Raw genomic sequence first — 20540 nt, forward strand, 5'->3', positions numbered from 1 at the left:
CAATTCATAAATATTAATTTTTTATCTGTAAATTAAAATATGAGAAATACTAAAGATGACTTGAAATAATAGATACAAATGATTATATTATACTTACCTATTAAGATGGTGTAAAATCAAAATGCATCGAGAAGAAAAATTCATGTAAACAACAATCAAAATGAATCAATTCATGTAGTTGACCCGAATCTTTTGCAATTAAAGCTATGAAATCGTTGGTAATCTGATAGTGAAATCGCTTGTCAATTATGACCATGGATCATATGAATGGACGGATGAGATTAGCTTCTCATCAATTTTATTTTAAACCCTCTTCTTATTGTATTCTAAACTAACTAGAATTAAGTACAAATAATTATCTTTACAGCTAGTTTTGGACGAGATGGCCTCATAAGAAGACCGTTAATTTGGGCCCGCTTAATTTGCGCGTGTAACAACATGGGCATTTTTTTTTTTGGCATTTTTCAATTTTGATCTTAAAGTTATCAATTTTCAAAATTAATATCTTTAAGGTCAAAATTGATAAATGCCCAGAAAATTAAAATATTGTTACACGTGCGAATTGAACCGGCCCAAATTGACGCTCGTTCAAGTTTTTATGTTATCTTTATGCCTTAATAATTATTAATTACACTTTTATTTCTTTGTTTATGTTATATCTTGTCTTACTATTTGTTTTATTTGCAGGTGTTTTGGGATAGATAGTTTATTAGTCGCAACTTTCTTCTTCTTTATTTTTTATAAGAGCATTCGCTATTTTCTAGCTTATCCCAAACTTTTTTCCACTTAGCCCTATCCATGCCCTTTTCGGCTTTTCACTCCATCGCCAAAAACTTTTAATAGTGATGGTCCATTTTCACCAGACCGTCTCATAAAAGAATTTATATTAATAATTTGTCTATGTATGAATTTTGTCCTACGTCAAAAACGTTTACTTATAATGTCTCATTATAATACCAACTTTTCATTTTTCTCGATCTTTTCACTATCGGCTTAATTAGTTATGAGTAGGTATGGTAATTGGGCAGGGCGGGTCATCAAATTTTTTGCGGGTATGGGGGTGGATTACGAGTCATGTGGGTCACGGGTCAAATATTTTAAAAAAGTATTATTAGCGCATCATTAATTATAATTGTTATTTTGCCTAGGCATTACAAGAACAAAATAAAATAAGGATTTATCTAACCTACAAACTACAAAGGTCCTTTCAAAAAAAAACCTATAAAGATATAGATTAATAGTCATTAATTACCTCATTTAAACAACCTTTTCCAAAAAATTATCCTAAAAGTTTTCTATTCTTATCTACATTAATTAGTAGAAGTATATAGATAAAATATCACTCCATCCAAACACATACTTAAAAGAATACCAAGTATTAAATAAAGTTGGTTAAATGAGGTAATTAATATTCTTAACCTATAGCTTATGATATAAGTTAGACCCACGGAGAAAATAAAAAAACAATACAAATTTTTATGAAATACGATCTCTTTGAGAGATCATCTCTGATTGGGTCGGCTCAAAAATAGAATAATAGTAAGAATTAAGCTTAACAAATTGGACTTGAGAGACTGACGTGTTGAAAAACAGTCAAAGTATATTAATTCCGAAGCAAAGTGTAACACTCTCAAAATAGGTTGAACTTTTGAAAACACCTTTAATGGAAAACATGAGCCAAAACCTACTCATGGAAGTGTTACCGCCACATCTATTTCTAATAAAATAAATGTAAGGCTTAACGACTAAGAAATAACTTAATAGATTTAAATCCAACAAAGGGTCTTACAAAATAAGAAAAGACTAAAACGAAATCTATGTCCATATAAAATTTAAACAACTTATTTAAACTGAAATACGACTCTAATAAAAGCTATATTTTTAGGTGATCCTCACTCTACGATTCCTACGCAATCAATAACCTGCAACATAAGAATGCAAGAAAAACAAGGGAAAAACTCCCAAAATCAGGAAATTGAGTAATTCCAACTCCATCCCATAAAACGATTAAGTTTGAAAATGATTTAAGAAAATAAAATATAATCAAATTGAAAATAATTTTAGAAAATAATATATAGCTAAGTTTTAAAAAAAAACAATTTGTGAAAACAATATATATAATATCACATAAACCAATTTATTAATTTGATATTTAATAATGACAAACACATAATCAATTTTTTATTTGAGGGAACGAGAACGCCAGTAGGCCGAGGCTTTACCCCTATACGGCTATACCTACTTCATCAAGAGGTCGTCACCCCAAATAATTCAAGGCCAGCAGAGTAGTCTCAGGGAACCCTAGTGTGCACACCCCTTCTACATGGATCACAACAAATAGAAGGAAGACCAAACATCATATCAAGTATCAGAAATAATAATAATTGTCGGCAGCTATATTAACCAAACATGACAACTTGTTCATCACCCTTATACTTGGATCACAAGTTCACAACAAATATAAGAGCTTTATTTCCCTCGTGTTATGCTTTACGTGATTTAATATATTTTAATAATTAGTCGCGTGCACACAAACATATAATCGAACATACATTATACATTTTGTTTTATGATCATAGGTTTTCCCAAGAAAAATATATCTCAAGAATATTCAATTGCAATATTAATATCATAATATTTTTCTCCCAAATTCAATCACATTTAAAATCATTATTAAAATAATAATATAACTTTCATCAAAATAATAATATTATAAGTATTTCTCTTTCAAATTAAATCGTATCTAATTTCGTTATCAAAATAATAATATATATTTTATCAAAAATAGTAATTAAAAATTCAAGTTTGATAAAAATAATAGTAGATATAATTTGAGAATATATAAACATAATATCATACAAAATAATGTCATATAAAATCATGCATTCTATTCAAACACATTAATTGTCACTTACCACATAATATTAATGGGATAATCCTAATTAGATGGACGTTGAGAATTACCTTGTCACGCGATCCTAGACAAACGTACATTTCTAATAATCTTTGTCTACGAATTCGCTGTCTACACGATAAAATAATATATCTCAAATTAATACCCTGATCAACCCAATCGAAATAAATAAATTAAAAGACTCTCGATTTATATTTTATAATTTATTTAAAATGACAAATTTTAAAATGTAGTTAAAATTTGAAAGATTAGTAATAGTTTTAAAAGAAAAGGACAAAGTTTAAATTATAAAAGGATTATAAATATATATATATATATATATATATATATATATATATATATATATATATATATATATATATATATATAAAGGTGCTTTAGAAAACTTAGGAAATTTGGTACTGGTTACTAATATTCACCAAAAGAAAAAGGGGAAAGAAGAGAGAGGAGGAGAAAAGGAGAGAGAGAGAGAGAAAGAGGGAGAAGGAAGAAGGTGCTGGTCGGCGGTGGCTCCGGTGGCCGCTGTCGTATGCCGGTGGTATCCCGTGACCGCCGTATTGCCGAAAAACTAAGGTCATAAATACTTTTTTTTTCCATTTTTCAAATAAAAGATGGGTGCTTTTCAATTAATAGCATAAATTTTTTTGGTTTTGAATAAAAAAATTTCAAACAAATAGATGAAATTCATACCTTTAATATAAAAATCTTGTCTTCTCTTGATTAAATTTTAAGCAATTGGAAGAACGAGAAAATAGTTTGTAAAAGGAACTGTGAGTAATAACGTGAATGAATTAAGAGTAATTGGTATAATTTATAGTGGATAAAATGAGGTTAGTTATAAGATTTAGAGGGAGAAGTGGAAAGTTATTTGTTAATGGGGACTTATTTTTTTTTTATTATTATTTTTTTAAAATTTCTGAAATTTATTTTTATAGATTTATTATTACTATTTTATTTATTAATTAATTATTATTATTTTTTTTTTTTAAAAAAAAAGCGGATGTTACACAAAGACCATTCAACACTTGCATTCAAAACTTGCAACTAATCATAATCACAATGAATCCCACAACCATGTCCAAAAGTTGACCTTCATACCTAAAACTCCCCATTTTTCCTTCAATCTTACCCTTTCAAGTTGTACTTTTCTTATACATGTTGCTTCCTCTACCTTTCTTCAATCTTTCCCATTTCACTAATGAAGAAGGAAACTTTTTCAGATCAACCCACTATTTTCCTTCTTCTACTCACTCTACTCACTCTATCTTTAGCTGCTGAAGATGATATAAAGTGTCTTCAAGGGATCAAATCATCTCTAAAAGACCCACAAGCTAAGCTCAATTCATGGAACTTCAAAAATTCATCTGCTGCAATTGGGTTTGTGTGCAAATTTGTTGGGGCTTCTTGTTGGAATGATAGAGAAAATAGACTAATTAGTCTTCAACTTAGAGAATTTCAGCTTTCTGGGCAAATCCCAGATTCCCTTGAGTTTTGTTCTAGCATCCAAAATCTTGATCTTTCTGATAATTCCTTATCTGGTAATATCCCTTCAAAGATCTGTTCATGGCTTCCTTTTTTAGTAACTTTAGATTTGTCTAATAATCAATTATCTGGTCAAATCCCATCTGATCTTGGTAAATGTCAGTATTTGAATAAATTAATTTTGTCTGGTAATCAATTATTTGGTTCTATACCTTTAGAATTGTCCAATTTGAATAGACTTATTGAATTTTCTGTTGATAGTAATGATTTATCTGGACCTATTCCTGGGTTTTTTGCAAAATTTGATAAATCTTCCTTTGAAGGAAATGATAAGTTATGTGGGAAACCAATTAGGTCAAATTGTAGTGGTTTGAGTAAGAAGAATTTGGGTATTATTATAGCTGCTGGTGTATTTGGGGCTGCTGCCTCTTTGTTGTTCGGGTTCGGGTTATGGTGGTGGTATTTTTCTAGGGTTAGTAGGAGAAGGAAGGAAGGATATGGTCTAGGAAGAGTAGAGGATGGTTCTTGGGTTGATATGTTAAGGGCTCATAAGCTTACTCAAGTTTGTTTGTTTCAAAAACCACTTGTTAGGGTTAAGTTGTTAGATTTGTTGGGTGCTACCAACAATTTTAGTGGAGATACTTTGATGATCTCGACTCGAATGGGATCGACTTACAAGGCTATGTTGCCCGATGGCTCGACGTTGGCTATCAAACGGCTTAACACATGTAAGTTGAACGAGAAGCTATTTAAGACGGAGATGAATCGATTGGGAAAGCTTAGGCATCCAAATTTAGTTCCCTTGTTAGGGTATTGTCTTGTGGAAGACGAGAAGCTTTTGGTGTATAAGTACTTGTCGAATGGCACATTGTCGTCTGTTCTACATGGGAAGACGATTGAGTTAGATTGGCCTACGAGGTTTAGGATTTGTTTAGGTGCGGCCAAAGGTCTTGCTTGGCTCCATCATGGAGTCGAGCCTCCACATTTGCACCAAAATATATGTTCGAATGTGATACTTCTTGACGAAGATTTGGATGCTCGAATAATTGATTTTGGACTTGCTAGACTTATAAACGCTTCAAACTCGTATAATGATAGTAGTTTTGTTAATGGGGATTTAGGGGAATTCGGGTATATAGCGCCCGAGTACTCGAGCACTATGGTGCCCTCGCTTAAAGGAGACGTTTATGCGTTTGGTGTAGTTCTTTTGGAATTAGTGACCGGGCAAAACCCGATGGAAGTAAGTGTTGCCGAGGAAGGTTTCAAGGGGAACTTAGTAGATTGGGTGAATCAACTATCAAGCTTAGGAAGAACAATCGAGGCTATCGATAATGAGATACGAGGAAAAGGCCATGACAGTGATATTATGCAGGTCTTCGCAATTGCCTCGAATTGTATAGTTTCTCGACCCAAGGACAGATATTCGATGCTTCGGGTTTATGAATCATTGAAAAACTTGACTGAGGATCATCCTTCCGAGCAATTCGATGATTTTCCATTGATTTTTGGAAGACAAGATCTCAATTAGCCTGTATAATTAGTTAAGTGGTCCTATATAATTAGTTAAGTGGTCCTATATATTGAGCTTTCGTAAACGTTTATCGATTGCGAAAAAAGAAAGTTTGCTACCTATGAGCATCATCCAAAGCTCATTGTGGCATGTAATGTCATTCTTCATTGTATGTTGTAAATCAAAGGATGGATCGAAGCCACCTTATTGAGGTTAGAAATATGAAAAGTACAGAAAATTTTGACAAATTTGCTTTGCCAAGAACTATTATGAGCAATCATATATTAATACACCTTATCATTTGTTTGAGAACATTATAAATGAAAAATTACAGTTTACCATTTGAATAAAGGAAACTAATGGTACTATCCTCATTTCTTTAATTGGTGCATAGTTCATTGTTTGTAGTACGGCCTCTTACGGTCTGTTTGATACTCGGTAATAAATGATGTGAATAAATGATGTGAATGGTGGTTAATTTAGTATAATTTTGTTGGGAAAAATTTCTTAAAAGTTAATACTCATGTTTGAAGAGCGTAATGAAAAATTGTGAAAAAAAATTTGTATCATCAACTTTTCAATAACATTAAAATTTTATTTTCAATCCCATCATTAAATACCAATAACTAAATGAGTTGTTTGTGCTTGGTGCTAGAGGATTAGAATTACAATTGATATTTTAGAGAGATGCTTTGAATTAGAATAGTATTTTAGGTGTAGGGGTCTTTTTTATTGACTTTTGGGTTTATTTGTTGGTTGGATTTTGAATTATTGGTTGGTTGGTCAAAAAGAAAAAAAGCCAAGAAAAATGTCAGATAAATTGGTTTTAGCCAGCTGAAAAGTTTTCATATAAGCCAAAATGAAAAGGCTAATAATGTTAGCTTTTTGAAAAGTTTTTGGCTTATTCTACTTTCCTCCAATAAACATCTCCAAAATACCGTACAAGACTTGATTCTCTTATTTAGCCAACTTAAAAGCCAATAAAACAATAATAATAAAACAAATCAAAATTACCCAACCGCGGTTTACCGAACAAACCCTATTTGGAAAGTTGATGCCCAGCTATAAACTCGCTTTCTAATCACATTAATTTTTATTTTGAATTATTTTATATATTTTACATTATTTTTTAATTTAAATATAAATTTATAATCTTTTTTTAATATGATCTGCACAATTAATTTTCTTTTTAATCTAATATTATATTTTCATAATTCCATATTTTTATTAAAAATTATTATATTTTTCTTTGATTCAATCACAATGGAGCAGAATTACTATTATTCGGACTGAGACCATCATTTTTGGAGTATTTGGTAAACAAGTTGTAGACTACCCCCACAATATGTTTACTTTCAGAATTTTGGGCCAAATGTTAAGAGCATGAACGTAGGATATGCTTCCACGTGGACTTCCATGAAGAAAATCATATCAAGTTTTTGACTAATAATAATTAAAGGAAGCCAAACTGATATTTTGCTCTTCAGAATTAAGATACTTGACTATTTGGTGTTAAGTTGTTTTATCATCTAAAAATATTAATTATTTTTATCGGTAAAATTAAGTATTGATTGTATAATAAAAAAAGTGAACGAATAATCTATTCGCGATGAAAAAGTTTTGTATGAATTTAATTTATACTATTTTAGCATGTACCAACCTTAAAATGTATTAAAATAGTAATTATTTTTACTTATCTAGTGCAATTAAGTACAATACCTCAATTCAACAATGTTGTCATGTAAGATATAGAACACCGTTTTTAAAATTGTAAATTTACTTTTGCTGAATACCCTTTAAAGACCGAAATCAACCCAATATAAAAATTGTCCATTTATTTCATTTTGCCTAAGACCCATAAAATATTAGATAAAATAGTTTAAACCAAGTCTATACAAGACTTTTACATTCCGGTCTAATGTACAATATTGAACCACCCTTGCCTATTAACTTTACATCAAGCGTTTGCATGTGAATATGAACTTTGAAGCATTGAATGTGAGCTTGCAATATCACCCAAAAATAAGTAGAAAAAGGGCCAAAAAGAAACAAAAAGCAACCAAGAAAATGACTATTAATTGGGCACACATTAATTTAAACCATTCATTACCTTTAGGTTGTAAAATCATCCATCTTAATAAGCCACTGTCACATACAATTTGCAACACCTTTAAACATTCCACCTTCAACCAAGAAAATCTTGATTCCTTTAGTTCTCAAACATGATGCTTAGAAGCTCTTCCACCCCTATTCTTGGCTCCCTTTTGTCGTCGCATTCGGATTCACCGAACCATTCGGAGTTTAGCTCCCCGAAACACCTCACTAAAAAGTATACCTTCCACCAAACACAAGCAAGTCCTTTGAATCTCATCACTCCATCATTCTTCAACTCCTCTCCTTCCATTGACGCGGAGTTCTTTTCTGATGGCGGTCTTAGCTCGCGAGTTAAGGGATTCCGAAGAGTACAATCAGATGGGAACTTGGAAGGGTTAGCCTCAGATTCAAGCAACAATTTTGATGAATTCAACCTTTCTTTCCCAACCAAGAAATATCCAAGGAAACCCAACTGCTCGGTTTTGCAATCTATTCCTTCATTTTCGGTATATAATCCCAATATGCAGGGCGGAAATGATGAGGAGGTAGACGAAGAGGAAGAAGAAGAAAGTGGGGAAGAATATGATAATGATACAAGTTTAGATAAAAGTATGGCATTCATGAACAATATGGAGTTAAAAGAAAGGTACCTTCAAGCTCAAGAGGAAACCGAAAATGTTCCTTCGAAAATGCATCTTGCAAAGGGACTTGGCGCGAGTACTTGTGGATATAATGGTGGAGGAAGTGGCGGATATAAGCAATATAACCCAATAGGTTTCGGGGATGATGGCAGCGAAAAAGCTGGCATGGCTGAGTACTACAATAAGATGGTGCAAGACAATCCTGGAAATCCATTGCTCTTAAGAAACTATGCTGAGTTTCTTCATAAGGTAATTCTTTGTTTCTAGAACCCCATAAGAATCGTGCTTTTTTTTGCCATTTTTATCTTCTCCCTGTCGGACTTTCAGTCGAAGGACCTTGGTGGAGCCGAAGAGTATTATTCGAGAGCAATACTCATGGATCCCCGGGATGGTGAGATTCTTTCACAATACGCGAAGTTGACTTGGGAGCTCCATCGAGATGAAGAACGATCTTTGAGCTACTTTCAAAGAGCTGTTCAGGCTTCACCGGATAACAGGTTTGTATCGGGTCACACATTTCAGTTTTCATTTTACAATCTCGGTTTTTTCATGTTTATTAAATGTTTTCCATCTTCTTCCCTACAGTCACGTGCTTGCAGCATATGCAAGCTTTCTCTGGGAAACAGAGGAAGAAAAAGATGACAATCCGTGCACGATGCCACCGATTATCCATCAGAGCATCGCTGCTGCAGCTGCAAGTATATAGTTTTCCAAATCCTTCAGAGTTCAGATTCAAGAAACATGATGTGAAAATTATGTTTAAAAATTTAACATATTTTTAAATTTATCATAATTGATATATCAATATATATATATATATATATATATATATATATATATATATATATATATATATATATATATATATATAATGTGAAAATCATTCAAGATCCATAGTACAATCAGAGTATCATATATTAAGATCTTTTGCAATGTTCATTGTTAACTAATCACGAACGATTCGATATGTCAAGAGCAAACTTAACAATTATCTCATTAGCTGATCAACCAAAATTTAGATACCACAAAATCAATACAAGATGGACCAAAACCTTTAGTACAAAATTGAAGAAAAAAATCCCCATAAAGATGAAAAAGATATGGGGATCAAAACCCTGATGTAAAAATTTGATGTCCCTAAATCAAGGGGTAGAAACCTAAACGTTCACACGAACAGCAAAACGTATAAAAACACCTAAAGCAAAGACAATTGATGGGAGCATTACACATCGCGTTTCCCCTTCCCGGTTTCAGAAAATGGTTTCTTCATGCACTGTATTCGGGTGTTGTGAGTAAGCTGCTAATAGCCGTTGCCTCTAATCGTATTGTGGTTGTTGCTGTCAAGGATACCTCGACCAGGGTTTCTGATGCCGCCACGTCCCCTTGGCGTGCTATTTGGGTAACTACCTCGGCCTCTGCCTCTTGCTACAGCTGTCAAATGTGAAGAGAAACATCGTTAAGCTACAGTTAAGAATGGACAATAACATCAAATGAAAGCATGATTACACGCAAAAATAATAAATCTCCAGATTTTATCATATCTGAGCAAAGCATGACAATATGAAATCAAAGCAATCAAGACAATTATAAACGGACTGCTACCATGGAAAGCGAGCCCGATATTAGAACAGCAGCATGAAGGGCATATCTTAGGAACATCAAAAAAAACCCATAAATTACAGTAGTTCCAGCACTAAGATTATGTTTGGAGGATAACTACGCAAAGAACTTACGAAATGCTTTTTCAAGTGCTCAGTCCATAATTATTTGACAAAAACCTTATAGGAGTGTTGTTTATTTAAAAATTGCAAATTAAAAAAATGATGCGCGATAAAAAATAAACAAAATATTTCACAAACCTCCAATACGGGTATTGCTGGTGCTGATTGGTTTCCTCTCTTCAATGTAAACTTGTCTACCCAGCAACTCTATTGGAGAACTCTACAAAAATTCAATAAGATCAGGGATAGTAATACATTAAATAGACAAAATTTAAAAGAAAACATCACATTTCCAGCGATAATTGTATTTAAATCCATTTTAGTTTCCACAACACCACAAGACCTATATTTATTTCAAACTTTAATACTTGAACGTTCCCTGTACAGGAAACAAAAGTTTAATCTTTATGCCGTGAAAAATCTAGAATAATTTGTCAGACGTTGCCATCCTTAGTCCGAACCCATACCGCCACCGATTTCTGTTTACAATGGTGATCAGAGGCGTAAGATGACATCTGGAGGGTAAGTGAACAGAAGTGGCTGCTCAAGTATTGCAAAACACACTTATATACCAGCAGAACCTTGGGGCCCAATTTAGAAGGAAGCAATAGTATTAATATATATAGTTTAATATTAAATAAACTTTATTTAATCTAAAACTCAAAAACACCCTTTTTAGCATTATATGAGCACTGTAAAAATATTAGCAATTGTATACCCTCTGTCTTTGTAGTTGTTTATGTGACGGACTGACAGCCAAAGGTGCAGTCAGATATTCTTTGTTGGAGAAGCTACAATAGGTAGAGGTGTCATTTGGGTGTTCCGATGTAAGGTTTGGTCTTTCAGGTGGGGTTCATGTAGCCATCTAACAGACCCCCACTTTTTTGGGATTAAGGCTTTGGCATTGTGCTTGTTGTGTGTGCCTAGTCAACATATCATATTGATCTCCATAATGTTGGATTGAGGTTTTGGCATTATTATTGTGGTTATGCTTTGATTCAGTTCAACGAGTCCAAAATGAATAGCCCTCATTGATGTAAGGAAGCAATTCTATATGGCTTAAAAATTTTAGAAGTGGCAAAAAGAAAAAATTCCCTCCAAAAGGACTACCAGCAACCTTGGGGTGAGCATTGCTACGATAATTAGATCCACTCTAATTTATCTTCAAATTCGTAATCTGTAATAGACTAATAGGTTCAAGTAAGTTTCGAAAGCGTGCAGAAATACTGTGACATGTGCTAAAATATAGGTCAGGAAAAAAGATGCTGGTGATGAGATTGTCAATAAAATACCTTGATTGCATTTTGAACTCCAGCCATGTCTTCAAATTCAATAAAAGCAAAGCAAACACCAATTTCCTGTGTGACCAAAAGTAAAAAGTTAATTTCTAACAATTTGGACATCAAATGTCACAAAAACCAAATACTCACCCTTTTATTCCTAATGAATACTCCATTAGGTTTGATTCTACCATACTTTTTAAACTCCTTCTCAAGATCAGCAGTAGTAACATTTGAGGGCAAGTTTTTCACATAGACAGACCTCAGCTCACCTGAGTTATGAAGTTCCCGCGTAAAAATGAGAACAAGACATTTGTAGTATAAGAAAATGATAGTAAACAAAGAATATAGATCAAGCACTATATCGTAGCATATTCAAATACACGCTCCATTAAAATAACACAGATGTGCCACAAGATTTAAAAGGAAAAAAAAATTTGAATCTGTCTGGATTCAATCAGGATACAAAACATCCCTAGATTAACAATAAAAATCAGGATACAGTACATCCAACTGTTGGTTTATCGCATTATAATGTCAATCAAGAATCAAGATACAGTGCAAGCAACTAGTTTAGCATAAAAGTTTTCAGGAGGGAATGAAAGAGATAAGACCCTTTCCAAACAAAAAATGGAATCAGAAAGTTAAGTAGCGTTCAGGTGGTATAATAGTTGATCCATGGTCAGAATCAATACATGGTATGGTATGCTCTTGAGTGAACTAAATCTTTCAAAAAGATCTTTAAACACACAATGAACATTGAAAAACCTGTTTTTCAACAGCTTTAACACTAGGTTTAAAGGTTATTATAAAGTTGCAGCACTACTAATTCTAAAAAAAAAAGTTTAATGACGCAATGTTCTGGGGTAGCTTTTTGAGAAGGTGGTGTGCGGTGAACAAGAAAATATAACCTTTGGAGTTGAATAAAGTTCTATTTATCTGTAATCGTTTTACATTTTGTGATAGTATTGGATCCTAACTATTTGATTATGATGCCTAAGTCAACAGCAGAATTAATACCCCATAATTAATTCGATAACCAGAAAATATATCAAGTAAAAGGTGCAAAACTGATCTATTGCAACAAACACAACAAATTATCCAAAATAAGAGCATCTCCCAGCAAAATGCTTTAAATTGGCTACCACCTATGTAAACACAGAAGAGTGCAATTTTATAGAGAACTCAACTTCAGCGGCAAGCTAGAATCGACTTGAAAAACAGAATAGTAAGCCTCGTTTGTACAGATAAGAAATGACACGTCCCATCCCACCCTTCTTTAGGCATTCCCTCAAGTGAAAATAGTTCAAGCATGAATAAAATTGTCTTATTGAAAAAGAACATACAAAATTCTTGGAATGTAGTTTCCACAAGATAAAAAAGCACATGTCCAGATCCTAAACACAACCAACCCATTTTTTACATTTCCTAGAAGGGGCTTAAAAATCTTGCAGACATGCTACATCCAACAATAGATTTTGTCTATCTATTAGCACCAAAAGCTATTCAAACTATGTTCAATGGCAACATTAAAATCAGAGAACAAAACCTTTAAAGTAGTAAGCAAACCGATCAAGGCTTAAAAAAAGGGAATGACTAAATCGACAGTAGTGGCTGATTAAAACTAGATAAAGAGTTCAAACTCACTTTCTTGGACTAAACCTTCATCTGAACCAGCACTAGTGGTCTCAGGCACAAATGATGATGCTGATGGGTTTAGTTCTGGAGCCCTTGCTTGCAACGTTTGTTTTTGCTCCACTGGAGGAGGTACGCTCTGTCTTAAACTAGATTTAGAAACAGCTGTTTGTGAAGGCTTCCCTTTTGATGCCTGCAACTGCAAAATTTTACACCCCAAAAATTAAAATGTCTGGATATGAAAACTGAATGTCAAACACAAAATATGATCGCTAAAACCATTCGATAGGGCAACATATATTTTCAAATATTACATGTCTTAATATGTAGCAAAATAGATTTATGAGAATGACCAAGATCAAACACAAGCTGCAGAACGAAAAAGGTTTCAAATTTAGGGGACAGAACTCTTCTGTCTCCATTAAAAACATAAATCCAGCCAAAAACAAGGTAAATTAGCACACCTATATGAGTATAGAAGCACATACCTAGAAACACTCACTAGATGATTTGCTAATATGCATGAGACTTATGTTGGCAAGGGAAAACTCAAACACCCCAACAGATAAAAGTTCACATATGTGGGCGATACTCACTCACTGCACTCCCTCTTCAACTCACTTGGATGGAATACTTGCACCTTTGTAGTGGGCAATAGCTCTCTCGGCTTCACTCAACTAAAGATCTATTGGATTCTGATTCAAAATTCATCTGGATTGCACTCACCTAATAAACAATTGTGTTTAAGCAAAATTTTCAAAATTCTCAAACTAAAATTTGAATTTCCACAATTGCCCCATGTATTTAAAATTTTAAAATTACTACTTCTAAGTTCTAAAGATAATGAAATAGAAGTCGTAACTCTAAACTTAGTTTTAAAAGGCACAACGCAAGGCCCCACTAAGGTGAGGCTTTTCATAGGTGAGGCGCGCCTTTTGACTCAAAAGCTTATAAAACAATTCTAGAACATATTTGATACGTAAAAAATGATATTCATATTATATTTACATTAAAAGTAAAACTGATTCATTATCATTGCGTTAAATCTACAAATATAGTGCAAAAAGCACAATAGGATACCTAAATCTACATGTTAGAGGCTTAGAGCAATACGTCTAACTGTTAAGTGTCTAGTGGTTACAAAAAGAAGTGAGAAAAAAAAAACTAAAAGAAAAAAAAACAAGAGAAAAAGACACAGATAGAAGTGGGAATTGAAAGAAGAAAAATAAAGTAAATTTTAAAGAAAAAACTAACATAAATAATAAATAGATTATTGAAGAAAAAGAAAATTGAAAAAAGACAAATTAGAAGATTCAAAATCAAAGAAGCCATACGAAAAGAAAAAAAGGATGAAAAATTTAAAAGAATGAAAAAAAGAAGAATCTACAATGAGGATAGAAAAAGAAATAAAGAAAATAGATTGTACCTACTCGTGTAGAAGCTAGGGAGGGAGGTCCACAAAGTTATAAATTTGTAGGCAAATCTTTAATTCGCCCCCTTGTCTTTTTCTCTCTTCATAAAAGAGCAAATCATTGTTCTATTTCCTTTTTGTCTAATTATTATTTGACGGATTACTAAAAAAAATATTTTCTCCCTTTAAAGCCAAAAGCGCATAAAGTGCAACATGCACAAAAGTGCCCGCCTTTGTATATCGTTGAGCCCAGACTAAAAAAAAGACTTTTTCTAGAGCCTCAATGTGAGGTGCGATTTTTAATACTAAGATTTACTAATTACTCTAACTATTCAATTCCAACTAAGTAGATTATCAATTTTAATTTTACTATAATAGCTTAATCCTAATCAAACTAGGATAATAATTCTAATCTAAGTAGAACACCTTATTCTATTCCCAATTGAATAGAAAATAACTAATAAACTAATCCCACTTAAGCTAGAAAACTAATTAACTTGCATAACCCCATAAAACACTCATGCACACGCAATACATGTAGCTTCATACTTGAACTAGAACAGCACCAGCTGCTGTCATGTTGCCAGAAGACAGCTCTACTAAGTACTAACAGCACAACAAACATGAACTCACAAGCCCTTCATTTGTGAAATGAGCCATCTCCAAATATTGATCATACCATCAATAGCTACCATGATGGCCTTAGAATGCTTGCACCTACGGGTGCACTTAGAATGTTCAAATAAGAGACAATGGAGATTTAACAAAAATAATTCAAAACAGAAAGTCAAGGAACCAACATGTTGAGAATGATCTAACATACAAAAATAAAATACCAGCAACTTAAACAAGATACATACAATGGATGCATATGATAGTTTAGGAGGTTCCCCAACAGTCACTTCAGGTGGAACAATTATGGACTCTTCCACATAGTGCACATGGTTGACAGTACTCTCAACAAGAGCAGCAGGCTCTTCGATAGGGGCTTCTTGAACAATGGTTTCTAATTCTATATGAGGCTCTTCATGTTGCTCTTCTTCAAGAAGGCTATATTTGTCCACAGGATTATCTTCTTCAATGGGAATAGAATTCACATACTCCCTACTCGCTTCCTCCAGCTCATAACTAGACACTGCAACATAGAATGTGTCTGTCAATGAGAATCAAGAGTACACTATCTAATTTTAGAAGACCATAAACCATGTGACTAAAAACTGACTGCAGCAGAAGACAGTATCTGATTTTATGAGAAGTCGATATCTTTTTTTATGAGCAGGCGACAGTATAACAAATTCTATTTTACAAAACAGAATAATATAATGAGACATGAAATAGCTTAACACTATCTTTGGATAGCAAATTAGGAGAGAAAAGAAAGGAAGGGGAGGGAAAGGAGAAGGGAATTAAGGGAAAGGAAGGGGAGGGGTAAGCAGGGAGAGAGCATCTTGATTGTACTAGAAGGGGAGGGAAGGGAAGGGAAGGAAACCCCTCCAAATCTTTTCACTTCAGGAGAGATTGTTAACAAAATTTATCCATGTTTTTCTTCCAAACCCCTCCCCACTCCTCCAAATCCCTCCCCTCCCTTTCTGTTATCCAAACAAGAGATTCTCCACTTCCAAATCTCTCCCCTTCCTTTCCCTCAATTTCTCTCTATCCAAACACTGTATAACTGAAATTAAAACAGTAATGTATGCTATGAAGTGTTTATATAGAACTTTACAATGATACAAAGAAAAATATCACAGATTAATAGTTTAAAATAGACATACAACTATGTTCCATTGTTCCCAGCAGTATTCCTAAAATACATATCTATAATAGTACTAAACTAGCCATGTAAATACGTATTATATCAGCAAAACTAAAAAGCAAAATTATTACAAGCTCTTAGCTGCCATCAGTACCTGGCTGCTCCAAGCGGGGACTCGATTCAGGAATTACTGAATCAACATTTACTTCTGGTGTTTCTGGTACTGGATGTTGGCCAAGTACGACTTCCTCGTTAAAATGAAGAATATCATTGAGGACAAAATAACCATTCTCCTGGGGAGCTAGAAAGAAGGCCTGTGTGAACCTCCTCTTCCCACTAAAGGTTCTAGACCTCATGATGCCTTGTACAAAGAGCAGAATGCCACCACTCATTGAATCTTGGCAATTTAACTTTGTCACTTCAAGTTCGCTAACATTTAGAGAAATTAGTGCCGAGTGGATAGCCTGCCAAAATTGTCACACTTGTGTTAAATGAAGCAAAACTAATTACTAGCGCTACAGGTGAGAACAGATCACATATGCATACATTTATGGATAAATTACATTTCAACATAATCAGACAATGAACAGTTAAAAAGTTGTGTGACAAAAAGAATGAAAATCTTACCAAATTTAAAAAATGGAATGAAAAAATAAACCTCACTCAATTTTGCACAACAGTTCGATAGAATGTAAGAATTAAAACAAAATACAATTAAAAGAATATTGCAAAACACTTTACAAAAGAACATTTTTTTCATTTGCAGCACATGCAAACAAGTTTTCCTATTTCAACATCCGAAGGTATTGGTACTGAAAAAGTATATGCAGAATCAATGAACTAATCATCAAAACTAACACCCATCTAGAACACCCCCGTCTAAACTTCCCTCTCCTCCCAACCCAAACTTCCCAAAAAGTGCACCATTGTTGTTTTATATAACATCATCCACTTAGGCATGCTTCTGCACTACATTATCTTTCCAAAAGTACCCATGCATTCATCAATTAAGTAGATAGTTTTAATCATCATACCAACATAGTATGGAATTATTAAGTCACAAAACCATTCTGCCCACCTCCACATTCATCTAACTCTGCCCAACTTTCATTCAAATTCCTCTTCACATTTACAAAAAACCCATGGTCCTTAATTCATCGAAGTTAATGTGCCAACCGTCTTTAGCTTTGTAAAGTCAACCCACAATGTCCCAACTTCTTCTTACCATTCTCAAATCAAGACGATTCCATGTTTCAAGGAACTGAAAGACAGTTCCCATTCTCTTTCATAAAGAAAACAAATAAATCACAATAAAATTCTCTTTAAAAAGGCGATGAAATTTTCTAACAACCCAAAGCAGATGATAACATATTTTATTATTGAATCAATAAGTCTTTCCTTTTAAGAAAGAATACCTTTAATATCTTCATAGCATAGATGTTAGAACATTGAGAAACTAGTAAATTCAAGTTAGTGATAAGATGAGGTTAAGGAGCAAAAACTGAAGGATGCTGCTCCAATTCAGAATATCAATTGACTATCTCTACTTAACTTGCTTGTGTTAAATGAATCCAACAAATTTCATGAGCATCTAGCAAGAAGATTTATAGTTCTTTGGTTCCAAACTATAATGAATTGTACAAAAGTTTTCTTATTATTCATGTGCAATATTCATTTATGTGAAGTCGTAGATGATGTTTGCTACAAGGGTTAACAGAAAACAAGCACTAAGGGTAAGGTAGTGTACGTCCGATTCTAACCCCACCAAGATGGGAGTCATTCAATAGCATTGGGATGATAAAAATGTATCTAGCAAGAAGATACTATCACCACCAATTTAACATCCCCAACATATATACTTTGGTGGTTTACTGACTTAATAAATTTCCTTCTTCAGAACACTTAATGATGTTCCACTCCAATTATATTTATATTATATTTATATAGATCAATATTCATATTGTTCAACTGCTGTTTAGCCATGAATGAAAGGGCAATAATTCAATTCAGAATAAAATTCACTCATCAACCAAACAACTATACAACTATAACGTAAACCTCACATTCATTGAACACTCCTATCCTCATCTCCCAATTCCCATTGCAATTTTAACTTCTTATCACTCCCCCATGTCCGAAAGTTACAAACTTTAAGAAAAATACAAGCCAGAAATAATTAACTAAAACAAAACCCTATTTTCCCTAGCATATCTTCACTAACCCCAGAATTACTATTCTTACTCAACAAATTAGAAGATATTATACAAAGAATAATACTTTTATCAGAAAACATAAATTATAAATATCAAACTCATAATAATCAAACAAAATCAAACAAAATTTTTTTAATTGTAAATTGAAAATCATTACCTCCAGGTTAGAAACAGTTTGAGTATCATCCCCATCAACACGAGTCAAGGTACTTGATTCATTGTAGAACCGATAAGCATACTCTGGCGACTCTTGAAGAATTCGATAATATTGATTAATAAATATTGAACCAACCTGATTTAATCAAAACCATAAACCATATCAATTAAGAAAACAAAGCGTAACAATTTAAATCAAAACAAAGAAATAGGAGTATCAAATAAATCATATTAACCTCAAAGGCAGAAACAGCCGCCATTGTTACTCACTGACAAAAAACCCTAATTGAATCCAAAACTAATCAATTATTAATCCTAATAGAAAAAAAAATGTTCACTCCAGAATAACTTTATAAAAGATGCAAAATGTATATAGATTATAGAAGTAAATTTAACTATAAATTTCTAAATATTTAGGATTAGGATTACAAAATTCCGAATTCAGATCTAGAGAGAGAGAGATAGAGAAAGGTAATCCTAATTCTTCCTCTGTATGCAGAGTGATGAATGTTTCGCAGAACTGTCTAGATAAGCAAGTTAATAAATAATAAGCAAGTTACATGCAGTTATAATGGAAAAAAAAAAATTTTTTGTTCTCATAAACTAATCTTTTTATATATATATAATAAAGTGTAACTAGTCATAATAAAAGCATATATGTAGCACAAAAAAGTAACAAAAAATTGATACGATGATAACTAAGGTACAAACGTCAACGTGTAAAGGAACGGGGACTATAAATAGTTTAATATACGGATATGACATCTAAACTACTCCTATCTCTGGTCAGGTACTCAGAAAGATGCAACTTCTGCAAGTAAATTTTTATTTGCTCCTCCCACATTCTCTTAGGTTTACCTCAGCTTCTCTTGCCCTCCACTATAAGGCTTTCCACCATTTTCACTAGTGCGTCTTCAGTTTTCATCTTGACATGTCAAAACCATCTCAATCTGATTTCACCTAACTTTGTCGACAAAGAGGCAACCCCTAACCTTTTCTCTCGGCTATTGGTTCCTAATTCTATCTATCTATGTGTGCCTACACATTCATCTCAACATTCTCATCTTTGCTAGGTCTATTTTTTATTCGTAAGACTTTTTTATAAGCCAACATTATGTCTCATACACAAATTAAGCCTAATGGTCATTCAGTAGAACTTACCTTTTAGTCTAGCGGGTAACTTCTTATTACATAGCATCCCAACACTCATTCTCCACTTTAGCCAATCTGTTTGTATTCGTTGGATTATGTCTCTATCAAGCTCTCCATCACTCTGGGTAATCGATCCTAACTACTTAAGCTTGGTTGTACAAACGACAATATCTTACCCAATATACACTTCTGGATCATTTTGCTTCTCCATCCCACAGAACTTGCAACTCAAAAACTATGTTTTCGTACGATTTAAATGCATTCCTTAACTATTTAGAATTGCCCTCTACTCCTCTAATTTCGTATTGTCCTCCTCATTGTTTCTCTAAAGTGATAAAACAAACTTATTTGATAAAAATAAATTTTTTTTGAAGGGTGATGAAAGTAAATTTTAAGTCAAAATAAAAAGTGCTATGACTGAAAAATCAGTCATAAGATTGGACTAAAATAAGATTATTTATCTAAAAATACTTATTTCATAAACTTAGTAATTTTGCTCCTTAATTTTTTTTTTTCAAAAAAAAAGGAAGGGGTACTTGTGTTTATTAAATTGGGATAAAGACCATTAATTTTGATCA

The 20540-nt window shown here is 33.0% G+C and overlaps 3 protein-coding genes across 3 annotated transcripts; 2 read left to right on the plus strand and 1 right to left on the minus strand.

The window, feature by feature from the left end:
- The first annotated feature begins 3947 nt into the window (after positions 1 to 3947).
- On the plus strand, positions 3948 to 6201 carry LOC130826423 (inactive LRR receptor-like serine/threonine-protein kinase BIR2). The gene has a single exon (XM_057692011.1). It carries the CDS (start codon positions 4113 to 4115, stop codon positions 5922 to 5924), a length of 1812 nt encoding a protein of 603 aa, XP_057547994.1. The 5' UTR covers positions 3948 to 4112; the 3' UTR covers positions 5925 to 6201.
- Positions 6202 to 7850: 1649 nt separating this feature from the next.
- LOC130826425 (uncharacterized) lies at positions 7851 to 9434 on the plus strand. Its single transcript, XM_057692013.1, has 3 exons — positions 7851 to 8890; positions 8969 to 9138; positions 9227 to 9434. The coding sequence occupies exons 1-3, from the start codon at positions 8129 to 8131 to the stop codon at positions 9345 to 9347; spliced, it is 1053 nt and encodes a 350-aa protein (XP_057547996.1). The 5' UTR covers positions 7851 to 8128; the 3' UTR covers positions 9348 to 9434.
- Positions 9435 to 9610: 176 nt separating this feature from the next.
- On the minus strand, positions 9611 to 19341 carry LOC130826424 (nuclear transport factor 2-like). The gene is made up of 9 exons (XM_057692012.1): positions 19047 to 19341; positions 18812 to 18946; positions 16596 to 16905; positions 15549 to 15823; positions 13290 to 13476; positions 11793 to 11914; positions 11655 to 11720; positions 10501 to 10582; positions 9611 to 10072 (listed from the first exon to the last, which is right to left on the minus strand). The coding sequence occupies exons 1-9, from the start codon at positions 19068 to 19070 to the stop codon at positions 9942 to 9944; spliced, it is 1332 nt and encodes a 443-aa protein (XP_057547995.1). The 5' UTR covers positions 19071 to 19341; the 3' UTR covers positions 9611 to 9941.
- Positions 19342 to 20540: the final 1199 nt, after the last annotated feature.

This window comes from Amaranthus tricolor, chromosome 11, assembly GCF_026212465.1.
Source record: "Amaranthus tricolor cultivar Red isolate AtriRed21 chromosome 11, ASM2621246v1, whole genome shotgun sequence".
Classification (NCBI taxonomy): Eukaryota; Viridiplantae; Streptophyta; class Magnoliopsida; order Caryophyllales; family Amaranthaceae; genus Amaranthus; species Amaranthus tricolor.